General features: G+C 52.8%; 7 protein-coding genes across 7 annotated transcripts; 2 read left to right on the plus strand and 5 right to left on the minus strand.

Annotated features, from left to right (window-relative positions):
• Positions 1-728: 728 nt before the first annotated feature.
• Positions 729-3,898, plus strand: J4E88_005559 (uncharacterized protein; the record flags this gene model as incomplete). The annotated part of the gene is made up of 4 exons (XM_049399195.1): positions 729-1,009; positions 1,088-1,517; positions 1,566-2,708; positions 2,756-3,898. 4 exons carry the CDS (start codon positions 729-731, stop codon positions 3,896-3,898), a joined length of 2,997 nt encoding a protein of 998 aa, XP_049254986.1.
• A 308-nt stretch (positions 3,899-4,206) lies between these two features.
• J4E88_005560 (uncharacterized protein) lies at positions 4,207-4,755 on the minus strand (the record flags this gene model as incomplete). The annotated part of the gene is made up of 1 exon (XM_049399196.1): positions 4,207-4,755. The coding sequence occupies one exon, from the start codon at positions 4,753-4,755 to the stop codon at positions 4,207-4,209; it is 549 nt and encodes a 182-aa protein (XP_049254987.1).
• Positions 4,756-8,259: 3,504 nt separating this feature from the next.
• On the minus strand, positions 8,260-9,036 carry J4E88_005561 (uncharacterized protein; the record flags this gene model as incomplete). Its single annotated transcript, XM_049399197.1, has 3 exons — positions 8,260-8,583; positions 8,634-8,864; positions 8,914-9,036. 3 exons carry the CDS (start codon positions 9,034-9,036, stop codon positions 8,260-8,262), a joined length of 678 nt encoding a protein of 225 aa, XP_049254988.1.
• Positions 9,037-13,404: 4,368 nt separating this feature from the next.
• J4E88_005562 (uncharacterized protein) lies at positions 13,405-15,462 on the minus strand (the record flags this gene model as incomplete). The annotated part of the gene is made up of 2 exons (XM_049399198.1): positions 13,405-13,551; positions 13,600-15,462. 2 exons carry the CDS (start codon positions 15,460-15,462, stop codon positions 13,405-13,407), a joined length of 2,010 nt encoding a protein of 669 aa, XP_049254989.1.
• A 1,156-nt stretch (positions 15,463-16,618) lies between these two features.
• J4E88_005563 (uncharacterized protein) lies at positions 16,619-17,697 on the plus strand (the record flags this gene model as incomplete). The annotated part of the gene is made up of 2 exons (XM_049399199.1): positions 16,619-17,110; positions 17,176-17,697. 2 exons carry the CDS (start codon positions 16,619-16,621, stop codon positions 17,695-17,697), a joined length of 1,014 nt encoding a protein of 337 aa, XP_049254990.1.
• Positions 17,698-17,807: 110 nt separating this feature from the next.
• Positions 17,808-18,509, minus strand: J4E88_005564 (uncharacterized protein; the record flags this gene model as incomplete). The annotated part of the gene is made up of 2 exons (XM_049399200.1): positions 17,808-18,046; positions 18,107-18,509. The coding sequence occupies 2 exons, from the start codon at positions 18,507-18,509 to the stop codon at positions 17,808-17,810; spliced, it is 642 nt and encodes a 213-aa protein (XP_049254991.1).
• Positions 18,510-18,993: 484 nt separating this feature from the next.
• On the minus strand, positions 18,994-19,775 carry J4E88_005565 (uncharacterized protein; the record flags this gene model as incomplete). Its single annotated transcript, XM_049399201.1, has 2 exons — positions 18,994-19,413; positions 19,470-19,775. The coding sequence occupies 2 exons, from the start codon at positions 19,773-19,775 to the stop codon at positions 18,994-18,996; spliced, it is 726 nt and encodes a 241-aa protein (XP_049254992.1).
• Between the last annotated feature and the right edge of the window lie 51 nt (positions 19,776-19,826).

A 19,826-nucleotide genomic window follows, 5' to 3' on the forward strand; every position in this document is an offset into this window, starting at 1 on the left:
CTACCCAATATCGCGGGCGCGTAACCAAGGCGAGACTCTCGGTCTCCTTGCATGGTCATTGGCCGGCGCGAGCCGCACAGCTGGGGTCGGCTTGAACGTCTCGCTGAATTTCCGCGACGGTGTGACGAGCTTGAAGAGTCACATATCGATAGCGGTCTGGCTCGCGTGGCGTGCTGGAGGTGTGATAGGCGAGCGTGGATGAGGAAGTCGCGGCTCTGGTGTTGCTTATGCATGTGCCTGCGTCTTCCCCACCAACATCACTCGCACCCTCCGAGCTCACCGACGACACCAAACATCGTCTGCATTGTTACCACCTGGGCATCCAAGCTTTCGCTGTGCCGCATCACAATCGTTCCCAGGACTCGGATTGACTAGATCGCGCCCCATGCGGCTGCTCACCCGCCAACGATAGACTACGTGAACGAGCTACCCGACCAACGCATCGTCCCGCTGTGCATGTACACTCTCGCGACGTCATCCGCTGCCTGAATGCTCTGCTACTTCGCGAGCAAAGCATCGACATATCCATCCCAGAGTACTAGGCACGCGCATTTGCAGCTACTGTTCTAGCGCGCCATCCGAGGCCCACGACAGCCCACTTCCCACGTTGTCGCCTACGCCATTGTCGCCGATCACCACACCCGCGAGCCCAAGAGCCTCCCCTCGCGGCGATACCTCTACAGAAAGCGCGCCCAGCGGCGGCCTCCCCAGCGCACCCTTCGCCTACCATGACGACGCAAATACCCATGATCTCGGTGCCCATGAAGCAGACCAGCGAGATCGACTGGATAGCCCCGCTGAAGCAGTACATACGCGCCACGTATGGCGACGACCCAGAGCGCTACTCGGAGGAGTGTGGCACGCTGAATCGCTTGCGTCAGGATATGAGAGGCGCTGGCAAGGACAGTGCAGCAGGCCGGGATCTGCTCTACAGATACTACGGGCAGCTGGAACTGCTCGACCTGAGGTTTCCGGTGGATGAGAACCACATCAAAATAAGTTTCACATGGTACGTTGGCAAACGGGAAGGAGCACCGGAGAAGCAGACGGATTAGGCAAGAGTACGCCCAAGACTAACCAGCGTCAGGTTCGACGCCTTTACACACAAACCAACCTCTCAGTACTCCCTCGCATACGAAAAGGCCAGCATCATCTTCAACATCTCAGCCGTCCTATCTTGCCACGCCGCCCACCAGAACCGCCACGAAGATGTTGGGCTCAAGACCTCGTACCATTCGTTCCAGGCCTCCGCCGGCATGTTCACCTACATCAACGAGAACTTCCTGCACGCCCCCTCGACCGATCTCAGTCGCGAGACTGTCAAGACTTTGATCGCCATCATGCTGGCACAGGCGCAAGAAGTCTTTCTGGAGAAGCAGATTGCGGACGGCAAGAAGGTCGGCTTGCTGGCAAAACTTGCCAGTCAGGCCGCTTTTCTGTACACACAGGCAACGGAAGGGGCGCAGGAAAACGTTACGAACGCTGTGTTCGAAAAGGTCTGGCTATTGGTTTGCCAGGTGAGAATATCACAGCATTACTTGCTATCAAAACTAACGGTCGCGCAGATCAAATCGCACCACATGGCTTCGCTAGCCCAGTACTATCAAGCTCTGGCTGACGATGACGCCAACATTCACGGCGCAGCCATCTGCAGGCTACAAGTCGCCGAAGCGCATGCCAAAGACGCCAATCGAGCAGCCCACAGCTTCCCCAACAACGCGCCAGCCAACTCGAACCTAACTTCAGAGACTGGAGGCATACTCGCAGAGATGACGAAGAAACACCTAACCAACGTTCAGGAAAAGCTGCTAGAGTTTGGCAAAGACAACGACTTCATCTATCACCAAGGCATTCCGAATGAAGCGGCCTTGACACCAGTGCCCAAGATGCCTGCGGCCAAGGCGATACCCGTCAGCGAGTTATACCAGGGTCAGGACATTCAGAGAATCATCGGGCCAGATATCTTTCAAAAGATTGTACCTCTAGCCGTCACTGAATCGGCTAGTCTGTACGACGAAGAGAAGGCCAAGCTTATACGGGCTGAGAGCGAGCGTGTAGAGGTCGCCAACGACGAGATGGCCGCTAGTCTCGACTATCTCAAGCTACCTGACAGTCTCAATGTTCTGCGAGGAGGCATGGACCAAGATATGATGGTGGATAACGACTTTCGAAAGTGGTGCGAAGAGCTCGCTGGGCATCAATCATTTGGCCCTGCGTTCGAACAACTGGAAAGGGATAAGACCGAGATAATGAACTCTCTCGATGCCAGTATGAAGCAATTAGACATGGAAGAGAGTGTCTGCGAGAAGATGAGGTCCAAGTACGGATCCGAGTGGACACAGCAACCTAGCTCGCGGTTAACCTCGACATTACGAAACGATATCAGAAACTATCGAGGGGCAGTTCAAGAGGCGAGCACCAGCGACGCACAGCTATACAACACGTTTAGGCAATGTGAGGCCGACTTTGACGAGATGCGTTCAGCTGGTGAGACAGATGAAGCCGATGTGTTATATTCCCGGGCTATGGTCAAGGCAGGCGCAAGCAAGGGCAAAAGCCCTAGGCCAATGGAAGGCAACCTTATCGATGATGACATTGACGAGGGTCCGTCAGTCACCGATCAAATAGCAGCCGTCGAGGATATCCTACGGAAGCTGAATCTTGTAAAGAAGGAGAGGACGCAGATACTGAAGGATCTCAAAGACAAGGTACATGGCCGTCGACTTCCCCTCACAACGTATACTGACTAAAACAGGTTCACTCTGACGACATCTCTAACGTACTCATCCTCAACAAGAAAGCCATTGCGAATCAGGAGTCGCAATTGTTCAAAGCTGAGCTGGAGAAGTTCAGACCACATCAAAATCGTATACTGCAAGCCAATCATAAACAAGCTTCGTTCCTGAAAGAGCTGACCCGGACTTACTCCGATCTGCTGAAAGACAAGCGTGTGCGATCTGAGCAGAGCAAATACGAAGCCTTCTCGCGGCAGCGAAACACAGTTATGACGAAGTATCGCAGAGTGTATCAAAGTTTCAATGACCTCGTCGCTGGCTTGATGCGCGCCCAAAGCTTCTACACGGAGATGAAAGACACCGTGCTAAGTCTGCAGAAGAATGTTGAGACGTTCGTTAACAACAGGCGGAGTGAAGGCGGACAGCTACTGTCGAAGATTGAAGAGCGAAACAAGGCACAGGGTGCAGACCAGGAACAACAACGGATGAAAGACCTTATGGAGAGAATGTCCTTGGAGCCTTCGGGTTCGCCGGTATCACAAGGTGGAGGTCGCAAGAAGAGCATACCACCACCACTGTCTTCTACACCGGGCTACCCATCAAGTTCGGGGGCTGGCCATCCTGCTTATAACCCCGCGGCTTCACCACCAGTCACACCGCGCTACCCGATGACCACAGGCCCAGGGCAACAATACATGTCGCCACAGCAGTCCTATGGTCAACCCTCGAACGGCTACAACCAGCAACCACCTCCACGTCGAGAGAGCTACCAACAACAATACCCTGCACATCAGTCCCAGAACTCTCAGGGCTCCTCGGCTTACAATCCCGCGGTTCACAACCAATACAACCCGGTCTCCCCACCGGCACATCAACAATTCTTCTCCCCGCCACCTGCACAGCATCAGCAGCATCAGCCATGGGGTCAACCCCCTCCAAACCAGCAACAACAATGGGGTGGTACACCTCAGAATAATCTACCACAGGGTTATGTTCCACCGCCACCTCCCCCGGGACCGCCACCGAGTCACAATCAGCAAGATTACAGTCACTTTAGCCAAGGAGGGTATCCGAATGGACCTGGCGGGTATGCGAACCAGCAGAGGCCAGCGCAAGGACAGAATGGCAATGACCCATGGGCAGGGTTAAGTGGCTGGAAATAAGGAACCTGTAAAGCGAGAGAGAACGTTGTCTTGGCGCAGGTCATTTTCGATTGTTTGACAGTCTCGCTGCGCAGAGTTGGAGTTAGTTTACAGGTTCAGTTCATTCGGCAAGGTCTTCTGAAGAGCGGACAGTGGATAACATTTGTGTATTGCCAAGGCAGGTGTAGATAGTTGGAAACATCAGACATGCACGATCAGCTTTTGGCATAATTCAACACTGAGACGAAGTCTCGCAATCAATGCTCTGGGTATACTTAGCTCTTTTGCGTGTGCTACTTTGCCTTCACCGCGTGTTGCAGCTTGACAAGCTAATCGCTCACAAAGTCATACACCATTCTCACCCTCAGCTCCTCGCCTTTGCTGTTGCTGACCTTCACACGTCTCGTGTGTCGCCTCTCTCCATCAACAACCTCGAAGCCCCAAAGATGACTAGCCTCCCACTCGCCCTCCTTCTTCCCTTCTGCGTGGATCAATTTCCCATCGCTATCTCCTTCAATCCACTCGCCCTCGCCCTCACCAACTACGCCCGTCTGCCTCCCCTCTTCAACACTGACCCATTGACTCCTTCCGGCTACCTCACCAAAGAAACCGTCCTTATTGGTACGCCACTCGTAGTCCAACGTGTACTCTTCGGTCGTACCGGGGATTTTGCCGCTCGTGATTGACTGCGCCATTTTGATGTGTTGGTGATCGGGCTGGCTTATGTTCAGATGGATGGATGCTGCCGTGGCTGTCTTGCGGACTAGGACGTTGACGCCCTGCAGTGCGAGGACTGAGGCAAAGTCATCGGAGCAGGCTTTGTTTAGTTGCCATTTGCCGGAAAGGGACTGTAGAGATTTGTTTGGGGGCGCAGCCATGGTGTGTGATACTCAAGATGGATGATGGGTTCTGAGATGTTCCTCATCGCAGTGAGATGGTCGACTACGGAAGATGATGCGAAGCGCCATTAGGGTGTGGGATGGTGTCGTCACCACCTGCATTGCCTAAATTCAGTCTCTTCTAAAACTACTCACTTTGTTTGTTGCGTGTCGACATGGCTGCTGTGCAGGTTCGTTTCTACGAAAGACCGCTACAATTGAGAGGTATGGATCCCAGTATGTTGGTATATTGGTGGCGTGTCGAGTTGCACTTCCTTCCCCCATGCGGAGAAAACCGCCTCCGCTTCTAGTAAAGCTTCTTTCCGCGGCTCTGGTCATCCCTCACGCACGACAATATCACCACCAACACAATAAAGCGCGCGCCATCGGGTCTGAGACATTTCACCAGCGAACAAATATGACGAAGACGGCCTATTCCAGGATTACCCTGCGTTGCTCCCAACCTTGATGGGCCGGTGTCACAGCAAAAGTGCCCTTGACATCATCTCGGACAATGCGGCATCAGCAAACTCTTCGTAAATGGTCATGCCCGTTACATCGCCCCTTGTTAGAGGGCATACGTACGAGGGAGGGATAAAGGTTGCGAGGTATAGTCGCACTAAAAGTGGCTTTGAGCGGCGATCGTTACCAGGCTAAATGCTGTTGGACGCACAGCGCTGCGGCTGAACACTGACGAGCGAGTTGGCCCTACCACCTACCCACATTGACATCACACCAACAGGCATCATGCAGCGAGGCGCAGGAATACTTATACAGCTTCCAACGCGTCAATTATCGTGGGGCTATCCACCGGCAACTGCATCTTAATCCTGCATATTCAATCTACATATATATCCTTCCAACAGTCGTTGTCTAGTTATCGACTTCTTCAGTAAACATGTTGTTCACTTCAACCACAATCCTCGCGACGGCCTTCTGCTCGCTGGCGTCCGCGCTACCTACGTCGAATTCAGTTGCTCGGGCGGGCGGCCCTGCGATTGTACCTATCCCCGCAACCTGTACCGTCACCGACCCTCTGCCCACTGGGTCAAATGCATCTTACATACCGTCGCCGGCTGCCCACGACGACATCCTCTACAGCTCATACTACCCTTCCTACTCGTCGAATACAACCGCCATGGCACAGCAGTGCCTTCAACAATGTTACGGCTACGGATACCACACAGAGTGCAAGACATCATACTGGGCAGAGAACGTGGTAGTACCGGCAGGGTACTATGGCACAGCTGGCGGACAACTAGAGACGGCCTGTTTGATGTTCAGCAGAGCCTTGACCAGCGACGACTTCGTCGCTGCGCCAGAAGGCCAAGGTACCGGCGCGACGGCCGGCAACATTGCTTGCTGAAAGCATCACCTATGACGACGGAAGTTTGTTTCCACCAAGGCCTGTCGATTAATGAGAAACGATCTGAAACATGACATTTGGGGATTGGCGTTACGTCACGGGATAAACATGAGGACATCGATGCGGAGACGGTTTCACATTTCTACTAGGGAGGGCAACTAATTAATGATCTTAGACTACTACGTAATAATCCTCACACTGTTCGCTCACATCAAAATACCCCCCAAGGCTGTGATGTCACTCCGTGGTTCCTAACGTTCACCGACTACTAGAGATTAAGTACTACAGAGGAAAGATTCAGTATGGTTCGTTGACAACTTGACCTATGTGGTTAGTCTCTGGATACGATTACCCACTGGTCGCTTCCTCTTTCGGCGAAACCATGAAGTAGCTCATCGATGTGGTCGCTTTGGGAAAGAACGCTTCCGAGCTAACATCTGTTGACAGCATCCGCGTATGGGCCAAAGCTGGTACACCAATACTAGCAGACCCTCAACACCGGAAGCTGTTCTGGACATCAAGTTTGCCGATGTCGTCATTCCCACCCTCAAATTAGCGAGGTGGTATCGTGCGGCAAAACAGCTATTTTTGGGTGGTAAGAGTGCGGCGCGATTTCCCGTCGTGCAGGAAATCGAGTGCGGCAACAATCAAGTTTTGTCAGGTCGCAAGGCTGCGGGATTGTTCAGTACAAACTAAGGACTCGATAGATACGAGCTGCTGGTCCACGGTTGCCTCGTCTATTCTTACCTTTTCGCTATTACCGTGCTGCCTGGACATGGCAAGATGCAAGGCGCAATTGTGGGTGGGGCAAGAGCTATGTGGGAGGGCGAGCGGCGGCGACTTTGGGTTTGGCGTGATGCGCCTCCATCTGTCGCGTGTGAGGGCTTGCATTTACGAGGTCACGCTCGCGTCGCGCTTTGGGTGCATCGCTTGACATTTGCTCTGTGTCATACGCTGGAAGCGCATATCGTTGAAGTCGCGAGCTGGACTTGGCATGGTAAAGTACAGCGACGTCCCAGGATTATGGTAGTGGGTGGTCAAGGTTTATGGGGCGATATCCTTGCCGGCAACATTTGCTTGGTGAGTGACAATCGAGAAACGCCCTTGGGTTCTACATGATGATTGACTAAATGGTGCAAAGACTTACTGCAACATCTTATCCCTCTAGAAACCAAATTGTAAGAAGTTGGTGGTTTTGGGGGCGACTGCGATACACGTGCGTAGGCGTTCACCGAGATCGAACACCCGGGTACCCTTTCCGCCACGCCTGATCTAGCCCCATAACACTATAAACGAGAGACCTCTTCTTCAACCTCAAACTTCAAGATGCACATCTGATGGCCATATCAGGAAGTTCTTAACCCGCAAATAGGACAAAACTCTCAATGCCGTCAAATACGTAGCATGTCCAAATCTAGCATACGGCCACTTCACTGCGGCCATGAAGTGAGACGACTGGGTACCGTCGGGCCCTAGCTTTCCATCCTTCGGGCTATCTGCCACAGCTGACTTTCCCACGATCAACCCCCAGGTGCCACAGTGAGATTTTGGGGCTGGTAAGAGATGAGCATACTCCGATCGGAGTTTCTGCGACGTTCATTGGCGGCATTGCGGAGATGTATAGGTAATTTGGCTGATGCTGACGGGCCGGCTTCCTATATCGGCATTTCAGTGCTTCAATTCGGAATTATGGGGAGCGATTTGGGGCTGTTGTCAATCACAGGAAGCAACTATCTGGACGATCGTATTCACGTACGCTCGCCTATGGCCAGGAATGGGAATCACGCAGGTCCTCGAGGGGCTAAAAGCGCATAGGCGAAGTCCATCTTACAGTATGGTGGGTACAATTCCGTATTAGGTACTATCTACGATAGATTGGCCGTAGCTTCGTGGGTCTTGACCATGTAGTGAAGGCTGGTATCAACCAGTGGTGATCTTCACACCCCGCGTTGGAAAATAGCTCAGAAATTCTTGGTGAACAGGGTTTTGCAGACGAAAAAGTAAATGTAGCTGAGAGACACCTGTAGGCTAGTGCCCAATGAACGCTGGCTTGAACGCAAAAGCAAAATGGGTATAGACAAGAAGCGAAGTTGAAAAGAAGAAAACGCAGTGCCCGAGCATCTTTAGCCAACGAAATGCTAGGATATCTCTGTCTTCACGGGTACCGTACCCTTGAATTCCCCATGTAGTATATCCAGGAGCTTGCGGAGGGTATCCGAGTTGCTCCCTCGCCTGCGCGTGACTGTACCCTCATCATCCTCACCCTCCGCGTCGTCGTCCTGTGTAAGAAGCTCGATGGTCTTTCGAAGCTTTTCGTAGGCCGCGTTAAGCTCCGTATGCGATACTTCGAGCTTAGTGTATCTTTCGTTCAAGACCGCAAGCTGCGCTTCAAGATCTCGGGCGTGCTTCTCTTTCCGCTCTCGAAACGCACGTTGAGCGGCACGATTTTGAGCCCTTCGTCGCTGTACAAATTTTAGCCTTAGGTTTTGTTTGTGCGATATAGGATACATACCCCTGAGGTAGTGTGTGTTCGTTCTGTTGGCGCGGGCGTAGGCATAGTCCCGAACGTAGATTCAGCGTGCTGCAGTGGTCGAGGACTGCAGTATGGACTGTCGTGATCGGATCCGAAATCGGAGGGTGTCATTGGCATGGGGTATGATCCAAACTGCATAGGTTCATCGACGATGTGAGGGTAGTAAGCTTGGTGAATAGGTGCAGGAAATTGGTCGTATGTAGATGAGACCTTGAGCAAGTCAGTTTTGTAAACTAGGGGAGTTCAACATAAGACTCACAGGCGATCCGCTTAGACTCGGAACTTTGGAGAGATCGGGAGGCATTTCGAATACGGCTGGCTGATGTGTTGGGGCAATGTAGTTTCCCTGTGCCATCCAGTAATCGAATGAGTGAGAATCCATTGTGTGTGATTTGCGATTGCAGATAAGTGATGACGAGAAAGTTGGTAAGTCTTTGCGCAAGGCAGAATGGTGTATAGGAATGAGCGATTGTTCTTCTTGTGATTAAGACTTGTGTTGGAAGCCGCTGCTGAGATAATGTGCAAGTGTCGTGTCAGTTCAAGTTGAGATACGTGTGTGGTGGAGATGGCTTACACAACGGTGGGCAAGCTGAGATCTTATACACTGTGCGGACGTCGCGCATGTCTCCTTCGGAACCGCGTCGAGTCACATGAGATGGCGGCCAGTGGCTTGAGCAGGGATATCTGACCATGCAATTATGCCCGCGAACAACCCCAACGGCCATGGTGGACCCTGAAGATGTGGCTTTCAGCGGAATACGTGCAGAAGATAGCTTGAATCGCATGCTCATACAGCTGCTACCGGCACACGCGTCCGAAGCACGGCCCACCAGTGCAGCAAGCACACCAGTTGTTGTTATTCTCGTCTTCGAGTGGTTCCCAGAGTTACACCAGCCATGGCCGCGAGACAGGGGTCTGCATGGAGGCGTGCGCTTTACTCTTTCAAGTCTTTGATAAAAAGATTAGTACGCATGCTGAACTAGCTGCAACAATTTGCAGCCAACCAAAACCACGGTATCAAAGTAGTTCGCTGTCGCATTTGGTGACAGTCAGAGAGGTGCCTGGTCTTGTCTTCAGAGAAAACCACCCCACTTGAGGGTTATCGTCCCGCACAAGATGCATGGTAGGGCTGGATCTCCAGAAGCTCGGCAGTCCTTGGCTGTGATGAGATATCTTGAACGATCAATCGAACAACATCCGTAGTGAGGGGCTCACATACCTCAACGTAGACGCTCTGTATTGCGCTGAGTCTAAGGAGCTTGTCTACGTGACGACGTCAGAGCGATGCACTGACCCAAAACTACGTTCAGCTGGGCTGTTGAGCCTTCGCTTCCACTGCGAGCCTTGGGCCGAAGTTCGGTCGTAGTGAAGTGTCGTTCGCGCTAACTGGGAACGATGTAAAGTGCATGCAATTCTGTCACCGCTCTTCCTCGCTCGCTGCGAGAATACCGACACAGGGGCTATATTGGCTACCACCGCTATAACCCGGTACCATGTGTATTGCGCCCTTCTGGCGAGAACGACCATGTCAGGCCTTGGCGCATTCGGATGCGCTACGACATTCAGGTGCGACTATGGAAAAGAAATGGCTATCGTGTGCTTCGCTAGCTTGATACACAAGAGCAGAGCGTGAAATGGGCTCCTTCACATGTCTTGTCGTGCATTCGAAGGAAAGCAGGTATTCGCAGGGTCGGCAGGCGATCGGTGAGCGTCGGGTACAGCTGCCTGGGGGTGGCCGAAAAAGAACCCTATGGTGGCAGCACGTGGAACGCTAACTGAGCTGAAAGTCTACCTACGTAAGCGCGCTTGCCATGACTTATCAGTAGCCTTGTCCATGAACATTCCCAAGCGACCACCATCTTACATCAGGGAAATGCTCGGCGACGTAAGGTCATATATACTCACCGTATGCATCCGAGCAGGCTACAGGATACAGGATACCTATGTCTGCTGCTCGAAACGTTATCGATGCCTTGCGCTAGGCTGTGGAGAGTCTCACCTGGCTGGTATGGTGTGATTCTTACATTGCACGACCCACGTGGAAAGAGACAGCCCTACGGCGTTCTGCTGTGACTACGCTGGACTACTTACCGAAACCAGTAATTCTGCACTTCCAGCGTGGCGGCGCACTAGTGACGTTCGCAAGAGGGACGCACCGGCTCGGGCTGCCGGTCTGGAGCTGCTTTCGCGAAACGAGCCTGTAGGCTGAAGAACCACCGCCCGCCGTCTTACGCATCCACCGGGTCCGCATGGGGCTATTTGGTCTAACCTTGTAGTAGGATTGCCAGCCGATACATTCTCAAGCGAATCGTGTATCTTATCTGATGGTCCTTCTCCCGCCACATTCGCTGCCGTCAAGCATACTCGTTAAAGCCTGCGCCGATTTGGTCTCGGCGCTGCAAGTCATTAGTGTGCCATCCCTAACCGGCAACACAACCTCTCTGCCCCGCTGCTGACACACCTCATTCTCCGCAACATGAATCCCCAGCTTACACCCTAAACCCATGAAACTTCGAGGCTATCTCACCGGCTAAACGGTCAGTAGCGGGAGATGAGATTAACCTGCGAGTTGGCGGACATAGGCGAGTTACAGGCCGCTTCACTGCATCCGCATCGGGGCACAGCGCACCAAGAAACATACAAAACGCTAGACCGAAGTGTCGAATGTTAATGCAAATACTCTGCATTATCTACACAGGATAGATGAGGCTGTCCAGTAGCAACGTTGGTTTGCCATGTTTCGCTCATTCCAAACACCATAGGACGTGTGACATACAATTACACGGCCTCTGTACCACATCCCCGTTCCAATGCTATGGATTTGGATCAGCTAACCCAGTTCAACTCACCTTCTCACATTCGAGCCATCTATCACGGTCCCAAAGCGTAGTAGCGCAGAACGCACGTCAGGGTCCAGCGCTTGTAGATCCTGGCGGACACTAACAGCCCTACGACAACTATCGCTGCTTTAGATCCGCCGCCTTACCAGACCCCACCGTTCAGATCTATCGTACGATTTATAGCCATTATCATGCAATGCTCAACAAGTGACGGGGAAGATAGATGATCGCCGCCTGCAGCACGTCTGCCCATCTATCATCTAGAAAGAGCTTTTGATAATGTACCAGTAGCATCATGTACGTTGATACCTGCAACAGTCTGGAAACATGCATACGTTTTATCTCGTCGTTTGACAAGGGCCGGTTATCAGAGATGCTCTTTACTCAACACAAGCACAAATTAAATGGTTAGCTTTATGCGACATTACGCATACTAACGACTCCTCTTACTATCCATCTTGATACCTACAGTCTTGAGTCAAAGCGGGTCCGAACTACCACCGATGACACCACTGCCACAATGCTGACTGCATACCCGTATCGCGTAAGCCGTCCAGCACCAATCACATCACAGCCTGCACGCTTCGGACCCGATCCAAGACCGTTCCCTTTCCAGAGCTCAACGGACATGGTCTCACATGAGTCAGTGCGTCTTCTACGGGCCTTCTAGAAGGTGACTGTACCTCAGCTTCGACGTTGCGCAAGTCTTGGGAGAAGTCTGTGCACCGGGGCTTCATTGCGATTCGATGGAGGGCTGCAGATACGAAGTGTTGGTACGAGAAGCTTGGTGATGCTTCGCTAGCAGTGATTCCGATTAACGAAGTCGCCGTGATCGCTCGATGACTACAAAGCTTGTACACCTACCTAATACCTCATCTGTTCCTGGATCGGAGGTGATGTCACCGAGCGCAGACCTTCATGCTACGTCACTGCTATGAGGCAGCGCTAGATACACTGGCTTATGTGATATACACCTCGCCACTCTTCATTCATCTTTGTACTCCTTAATAACTAGCAAGAGTTTGACTGACCATTTTGTGACTTCGTGCCCACGCTTGACATTCATCTTAGCATGCAACGACGAGCATGTTGCTGTTTCAGAAGATTCAAGTATAGTTCAGGTGTGGAAAGCAAGGTCTTGGAAAACAAGGGTATATTTTCATGTCTAGATGCTATATCTCAACGCTTTGCTCTTCGAACAGCTCTTCCGTTGTATGTACTGTTCCTTTTAAAACACATAAGACAGGATAGGACACGTCACGACACGTTGCACACAATAGCTTCGGTTAGCAAAAGATGGCTATGGATGGGGTATCAACACCAGGGCGTTTACGCAGTGCATGATGCCATCAACCTGTGCGAGCTTCGCAATCATAAGCGAAGCATTACAAACAGGACGAGTGGGCGCGGAGGTATAGGTGAGATATCGTGTGCCGTGAAAGGGAGTAGAGGCATGGAGCAGAAGTTGACCGATGGGAGGCTTGGGCGCAAGGTCTAAATCCGGCGATGGGTTGCAGTGGATCCAGGCGGATGATGGTATTCTTTGGGATGTTTTGCTAGGGCCAATGCTGCGTAGGTTGGTCGCTGTGGAAGTCCAAATCCGGCGAGGGCTGCGTGGTCCGGATGTCGCATGGAAACCAATGTGGAGTGGTCGCAACGGCTTGCTGCTTGGAAATGGTTGTCGCAAGGCGAGTCGACAACTGCTTCGGATAGAGTCGCTCGTGTTGCAATGGGGCTTACCTTCACATTTCACCTCGACACCACTCATCTCCATGTGGGTCATTGAAGTTGAACATCTTGGTGTTCGAGTACTATAGATCATTAGCAGGTAGATGTCCCAAACTCCTCCCATTTTGGGTCGCTATAACGCCATATCGCTATGCATGACAGAAAATATTAGAATGTATACTTTAGAGTGTCCAAAGACCGCTGCGTCGTTTGCCCATGGGGTAGACTAGAAGGGCAGCCATGAACAATCCGACAGTGATGCCGATAGCAATCTGGATCATGGACGCAGCGACATTGAAGACGATGGCATTGAGGCTGTCGGTTGTGGTCTGCGCTACGTTAGTGATGTTTTCGTAGCGAGATGAAGGATTGCTGACGTCGGTCGATGTCTCTGCGCCCTTGATCAGAGCTGATGCTGTTCGTAGGGCAGAGTTGATACTGCCACTCGACGCAAGAGAGCCCGGAACTTGGACGTATACTGCGGGTAGGAGGACGGCAGCTGCAACTCCATGACGTAATCGGCTGTACAAGTTTGCCAACACGCCGATAGTGAAGGCGCCAAATGTGTAGGCGATGGGGGCAGACGACGAAAACTTCAAGCCAGCGTAGAAGTTGACAATGTAACCAGCAAACGCGATGGTTATCATAGCCGGCATCTGCTTGTACTTGGCCTGTACCGTGAAGGTCGTGAAGAAGACGTAGAGTGGGACCATGAGGAAGTTCCAGTATGGGTTCATTGGATCCTGGCACTGAGTCGAATTGGTGGCGTTGGAGTCTATCGCACCGTATATAGCTGTGCCGACAGTGATGCCGTATCCGAGAAAGAGCGAGTAGATGATGGCGAAGACAAGGCGGATAGATCCCGGTACGATAGCACGAGACTGGAGCTCCAGGGCCGAGCTGAGCACCAACCATCCGGGAAGGATGAGAGCGATGGCGCTCTGTGCAATGGCCGAGAAACAGAAGAGGTTCCCGTTGTTGATGCTACCAAACGCGCGCGCAAGGAAGCTCATGAGGATAGTCGCAGTGATTTCGAAGACAGTACTGTATGTCTTTGACAGCGGAGCGATGACAAGCTGGAGCAGCCCGAGGACAATGCCGAGTACGAAGATGACGGGCATGTCGATGGGGCGGGCCTTGAAGAAGCAAGAGACTGCCGCACTAGCAAGACCGTACATGAGGACAGTCAGCCAACGTGGATGGCGATCCTTTGCGTTGATGACCTCGTCCAAGCGGGCAAGAGCCTCGTCCAAGCTGATGACGTCGTGCAAAACCTCCTTGTAGATGTCGTGAGTGTCCTTCAGCTTGCCGAGGTTGACGCCTTGATCGGTGCGAACGATCTTGACTTCAGCGGTGTGGGTCATGCTGTCATCGAAGGAGATGATCATACACCCGGGGATGTAGAGGAATTGGGAGTTGATCTCAAGGACCTTGGCCGTTGTCGCAAGGTACTCTTCGAGGCGATGTGTGGGTGCGCCAAAGAGCATGAGAGCGCGGCACATGCGGATGATGTACTGCTGTCGCTTGAGGATGTTTGCAACGTGTATCTTGATCTTGGCATCCTGGTCTTCCTTTGGCTTCAACACCTTGGCAATGATTCCTCCACTGCTGCTGCGCTTGTGATGGCGCGGGCGCATAGCGGCATCTTTCTTGTCATCCTTGGGGTTTGCCAGCTTGGCTGAAGCGCCAACGAGAGTCGCCAGCGTCTCTGTTGACTGCATTGGCTTGTTTGCGTTGTACCATTTCTTCTTCGATGGGGTGCTGGGTCCTGAAGAAGAGCCAGGTCGCGACCTCTGTGTGGGTGATGTCTCGCTGGCTTCGGAGGATGTATCAGTATAGCCGCGCACCGGTTGCTTGTAGGCTTGCAGGAGCTGGTAGAAGATGCCGCCGTTGGTGTTGCCGGTGACAGTGTAGGCGCCCTCGGGATCCACTTCGCTCACCGGCGGCGCGTTGTGGCTTTGCTGGCCGGTGTGGTATGCATTCCAGAGCTCTTCGGCGTCGGTGGTGTGCTCGTTGGTGGTGATTTCATTCGACCCGGATTCGCTGATGCGGGTGTAGCTCTGGACGTGTTCTAGGGGCGCAGGGACTTCGACGTTGGCCGAGCTGTTGAACCTGACCCGCGTCTTGCCGGTTGCTTGCTCGGGCTGCATCGAGGGCGAGGGGTACGTGGGCGGCATCTGCTGCATCTCGTGCGAGTCGACGTGCGTGTGCTCCGACGAGTTGGTGGTCGAGGGCTCCATTGCGGCGGGTGCTGCGTAGGAGAGGGGAGCGCTGTGCGGTTGCTGTGCTTATGGAAGAAAAAAAAGAAGAAGAGATGAGGACGACCGCCACGTTGGAGGCGCCATGAGACTTTGAGTACTCCGGCTACGAAGGTCCGGCACTTTGCTGTGCGTAATGGTCCTCGGACCGCAACCCAAAATACATTTGCGTTCGGTCGCGACCTGGCTGTGGATCCGAAACACAAGGCCGGCGGGTAGAAGCGATCAAAGGGGTCGCCGAAACGGGAAGCAAAGTTGCAAACTGGAGCCCAAACGCGTCGTGACTGTGTGAGCCATGATGCAACGCCAACGTGCGAGAGCTGCGAATGTGTCAAGGAATCACTGCCATTGGTCCGTTGCACGACTAGACCACGCCCGCTCTATCCGTGCCATCTTTGAAATATGGATCTTTGCATCAGCTGCTAAAGCATGGCGCGCATCCCCGACTCAACATGTCAATCCCCATGGGGCGTGCGCATAAGCGTGCACTCAATTCCTCTGTTCTTTGGTGCTGCGTCGAGTCATGGTGGCTGAAAATTTATCGTCGTTTGACGAATGCGAGGTTGTGCGAATGCGACATTGGCTTCAGCCCATGTTTGAGCTAGCAGCACCATCCGGTATACACCTTCATGTGCTGGCATACTCCTCGTTTGCAATCTTCACAAGCAAGTACCCGCTGTCTCTCATCAAGTTCCCACCATGACGCGTGTCGGGTTCATCAGCCGCGACCATCCATGACACTTCCTTTGTACCTTCCAGGGATACATTAACATCGTCACTCGCTCTCCCGCTGAGCCGACGCAAGAAGCTTGCTTGTAGCATACAGTCACCGCGCCTTTGCAAGGTGGCACCGGCGTCGCCAGGCATCATTGGAAGCAGACTCACGCCAGCTTACGCCAAGGCCTAGGTGACATGTTGACTGAGGGAACGAATCAACTCGCAGTGGAATGTGAGAATAGGTGAGCTGGTTGCGGTCATGTCGCTGCCAGAGTAGTCAGACTCCAGCATGCACGCCCTATGAGCAACATGTCAGTATTAGATTCATCCTTCCCCGCCTACAGTGAAGACCAGTCATTACATTTGTGTAACTACTCCAATCACGCTTTTTCGATCTCAGTTGCATCAACAAACCACGACGATGGACCAGTCGCGAAAGACATGCGTAACGTACGTGGCTGCCGACTGCGGCTCCATCATACCAGGGAAGTCCAGGGCGGCTGCGGCTTTCAAAACGGTCGACATATACCGCAGACTGGTCGAAGCGGGCGTAAACGTTATTGACATCGACCCAAGTCAAATCCCCGACAGCGATGGCCCGGCCCCACGACCGGACGTGCTCGACGGAGAGGTGACCTACAAGCCCAGCCCCTTCGTACCAGGCAATATCCGCAACAGGACGGGTAATCTGGAGCTCCTTCGCAGAGTGCGAAAGAAGGTGACCGTGAACTTCCAGGCGGAGCCCAGAGCATTCCAGCTAGTTCTTGGGGGCGAGTGCTGCATGCTGCCAGCCATTCTTTCCTCTGTCAAGCAAGAGTACCAAGACTCTACTATTGGTCTCATCTATATCGACGCAGACACTGATCTGCACTCACCTTTGGACGACGATTGGAAGGGCTACTTTGCAAGCATGGTGAGCAAACTTCAGACGCAAGAGGAACGTGAGCCAAACACTGACTTCGTACACTTCATCTGCAGACGATGACGCAGCTCATGGCGCGGCCCGGGGCAATTAGTGATGAGTCGGAAGGCACACGAGACCCTGTACTCGCTCGTGAGAAGCTCTGCGATAGTACCAACACAGTTTTCTTTGGCACAAACCTTCCCCACCCGGGGAACAAGCCGAAGCACCTAGCATATCTGGACGACGAGCACTTCAAAGTCATCTCGTCAGAAGCGGTGGCAAACCATCCGGAAGGACGTGCAAACGAAGCATTGGAGCACCTTGAGCAGAACAAGGTTGAGGCTATCTGGGTCCATCTTGATATTGACTCCATTGATCCAGGCGAATTCCCGCTGGCAAATGTCCCAAACTTTACAGGTGTGGCATTTCAGACGATGATGCAAGCCCTGACAGTACTCATGGCTAGCATCAATGTCGTTGGACTGTCCATCGCAGAGGTCAATCCAGATCATGATCCTGACCTGGCCATGACGACGATGCTAACCAAAGAGATCGTGAGTATGCTTGCGAGAAGGGAACTGGGTCACTCATTTTGAACGGTCTGGAAATGCGGCCTGAGCACACGAGACTTGGACGTAGGCTGGAAAAAAGCGGGTAGGACTATTCATCTTCATAGCAATTCGGCGATTATCATTTCTGGTATCGTCTATCGCTTGGGCTCGTACACAAAAGCGACCTCCTCGTACATCTCCTCATTAACTACCAACCTGATTCTACCCCTCTCTATGAAGCCCGCTTTCTGATAAAACGTCTGCGCAGCTTCGAGAGTACTGTCCAAGTACACAGACACCCCTTCCTTCTCGCACAAGTCCATGCCCCAACGTAGTAGCAATGTACCAATACCCATTCGAGAATAATCAGGTGATACGGCGAGCCACATAAGATCTAGACCTCCAGTTAGTCCGCATCTCAGGTCATGCAGAAGCACGTAACACCACCACCTACCATAATGCGGCGTATGCCCAATGACTTCCTCCACAATCTTTCCAGCGGCCGCTAACCAAGGCTTCAACACATTCCAATCAGTGCCCTCCGGCAACTTCCAAGTTGGTAGTTTCCAGTCCTGCTCTTCGGCCTTGATCGGATGGCACCACACCGCATAGCCTACAGTCTTACCTTGCTCTTCCCTCACTTCAGCCTCGTCCGTGTGTTTAGCGACTAGGACTGTAATTTTGGGCTCCTTCATGTCAGCTAAGATTTTTTCTTCGACGCAGCCCTGAAGTGCTGCCCATATAGCAGGGGTGGGGTAGATGGCTCGCATGAGGGCGTTGGAGCTGAACGCTTGGACATGTAGGGCGGCGATGTCGACTGCATCTTTGGGCTGGGCTGGGGATATGGACACGGGCATTGTGGTTGATGTTTGGGCTCAAGAAACGATGCTTCTGGGTCAGGGTCAAGGGGGTGCGACGCACAAGGTCGTAGCGTGCATATGTGAACGTGGTCAAGTTGGATTTGATGGCTGAGGCTAGAGGGGGTCACATGGTTTTTGTCAGCCTCGTGTGACGTATTTTGATGGATCTAGAAGCAAAACAATTAGAGCAAGCACAAACAAAATGCAGTGGTTTGGCCCAATCTTGCTGACCAAGTTTGCCCGGGCAGGGGAAGAGAGTCGTGTGTAGTCCGTGGTGCGCTAGCACACAGGTTTCTACCTTGCCCCTGCTCTGTTCTCATATCTGTGCGCATCGGGAAGGCCCGTTTGAGGATGGAAAAACAAATTGCATGTTGGCTGACACGAACTGCCTGTTCAGCAGCGAGAATTTAAAGGTTTGATTGGAGGGATGTATGGCTACTCGACCACCAGAGCCCATTGTGAAGAGCTGTGAGATTTGTCTTCACCACCACCGCGCGCCAAAAATCTTGGGCGCAACCTTGTCCTTCTTGTGCTCGGAAATTAGATCAATCCTCTGATGACCCTTTACATCCACAGCAAGCGTCTCGTAGTCGTAGTCATTTTGACTTGGTCTCTTGGTCAAATGTACATGTACCACGCCCTGTCCCAACGGCCCCTCGACAAAGAATCTGAAGCGCAGATGCTCAGTGCCCCACTTGTCAGTCTCTTCGGTACTGCTGAGGTAGCGATTGCGCGCCCATCGCGACCAAGAGCCTTCACCAAAAGCAGCGATTTCGGCGCCTGGGCCCAGTAGTTTTTGACATCGGGGGTCCTGACGTATAAGTGTCGTTGCGCGGTTGAAGTAGGCAGTCTTGGAGGAGGGACTGAAGACATCGGAGAAGAGGAAGTAGCCGACACCGCCCTAATACAGATGTTAGTCGCCGCTTCCAAAAGTAGACTGGTGAGGGGAAGCTGTACAGTTGCTACTATGCCCACCAGGACCACTACAAAGTTGAAGCTCTGCTGCGTGGTCCGCACTGCCTTTTCGCCCGGTGACAGATCAGACCATCGGACTTGGCCCGTGTCGCCGGTCAAAGAAATCGACTTCCTTTGCGATTTTGGTGTCGGACTGCTCGTCGACGTATGTGTGGCTTGTGCATGGTGGGTGGTGGAGAAGGCGATGCGCCCGATATGCGCTCTGCGATTTGAGGCCCGGATGCGCGGTAAGACGAATGTTGGTCGAATGAGCGCGATGGCTTCAGTGGGCTTGTATGCGGCGGCCATTGTGACTATGCGTGCGAGTGAAGAGTGACGTTGAAGGCATGCGATGTGATG

The sequence above is a fragment of the Alternaria novae-zelandiae genome (assembly GCF_023758075.1).
Source record: "Alternaria novae-zelandiae strain BMP 2774 chromosome Unknown scaffold_10, whole genome shotgun sequence".
NCBI lineage: Eukaryota > Fungi > Ascomycota > Dothideomycetes > Pleosporales > Pleosporaceae > Alternaria > Alternaria novae-zelandiae.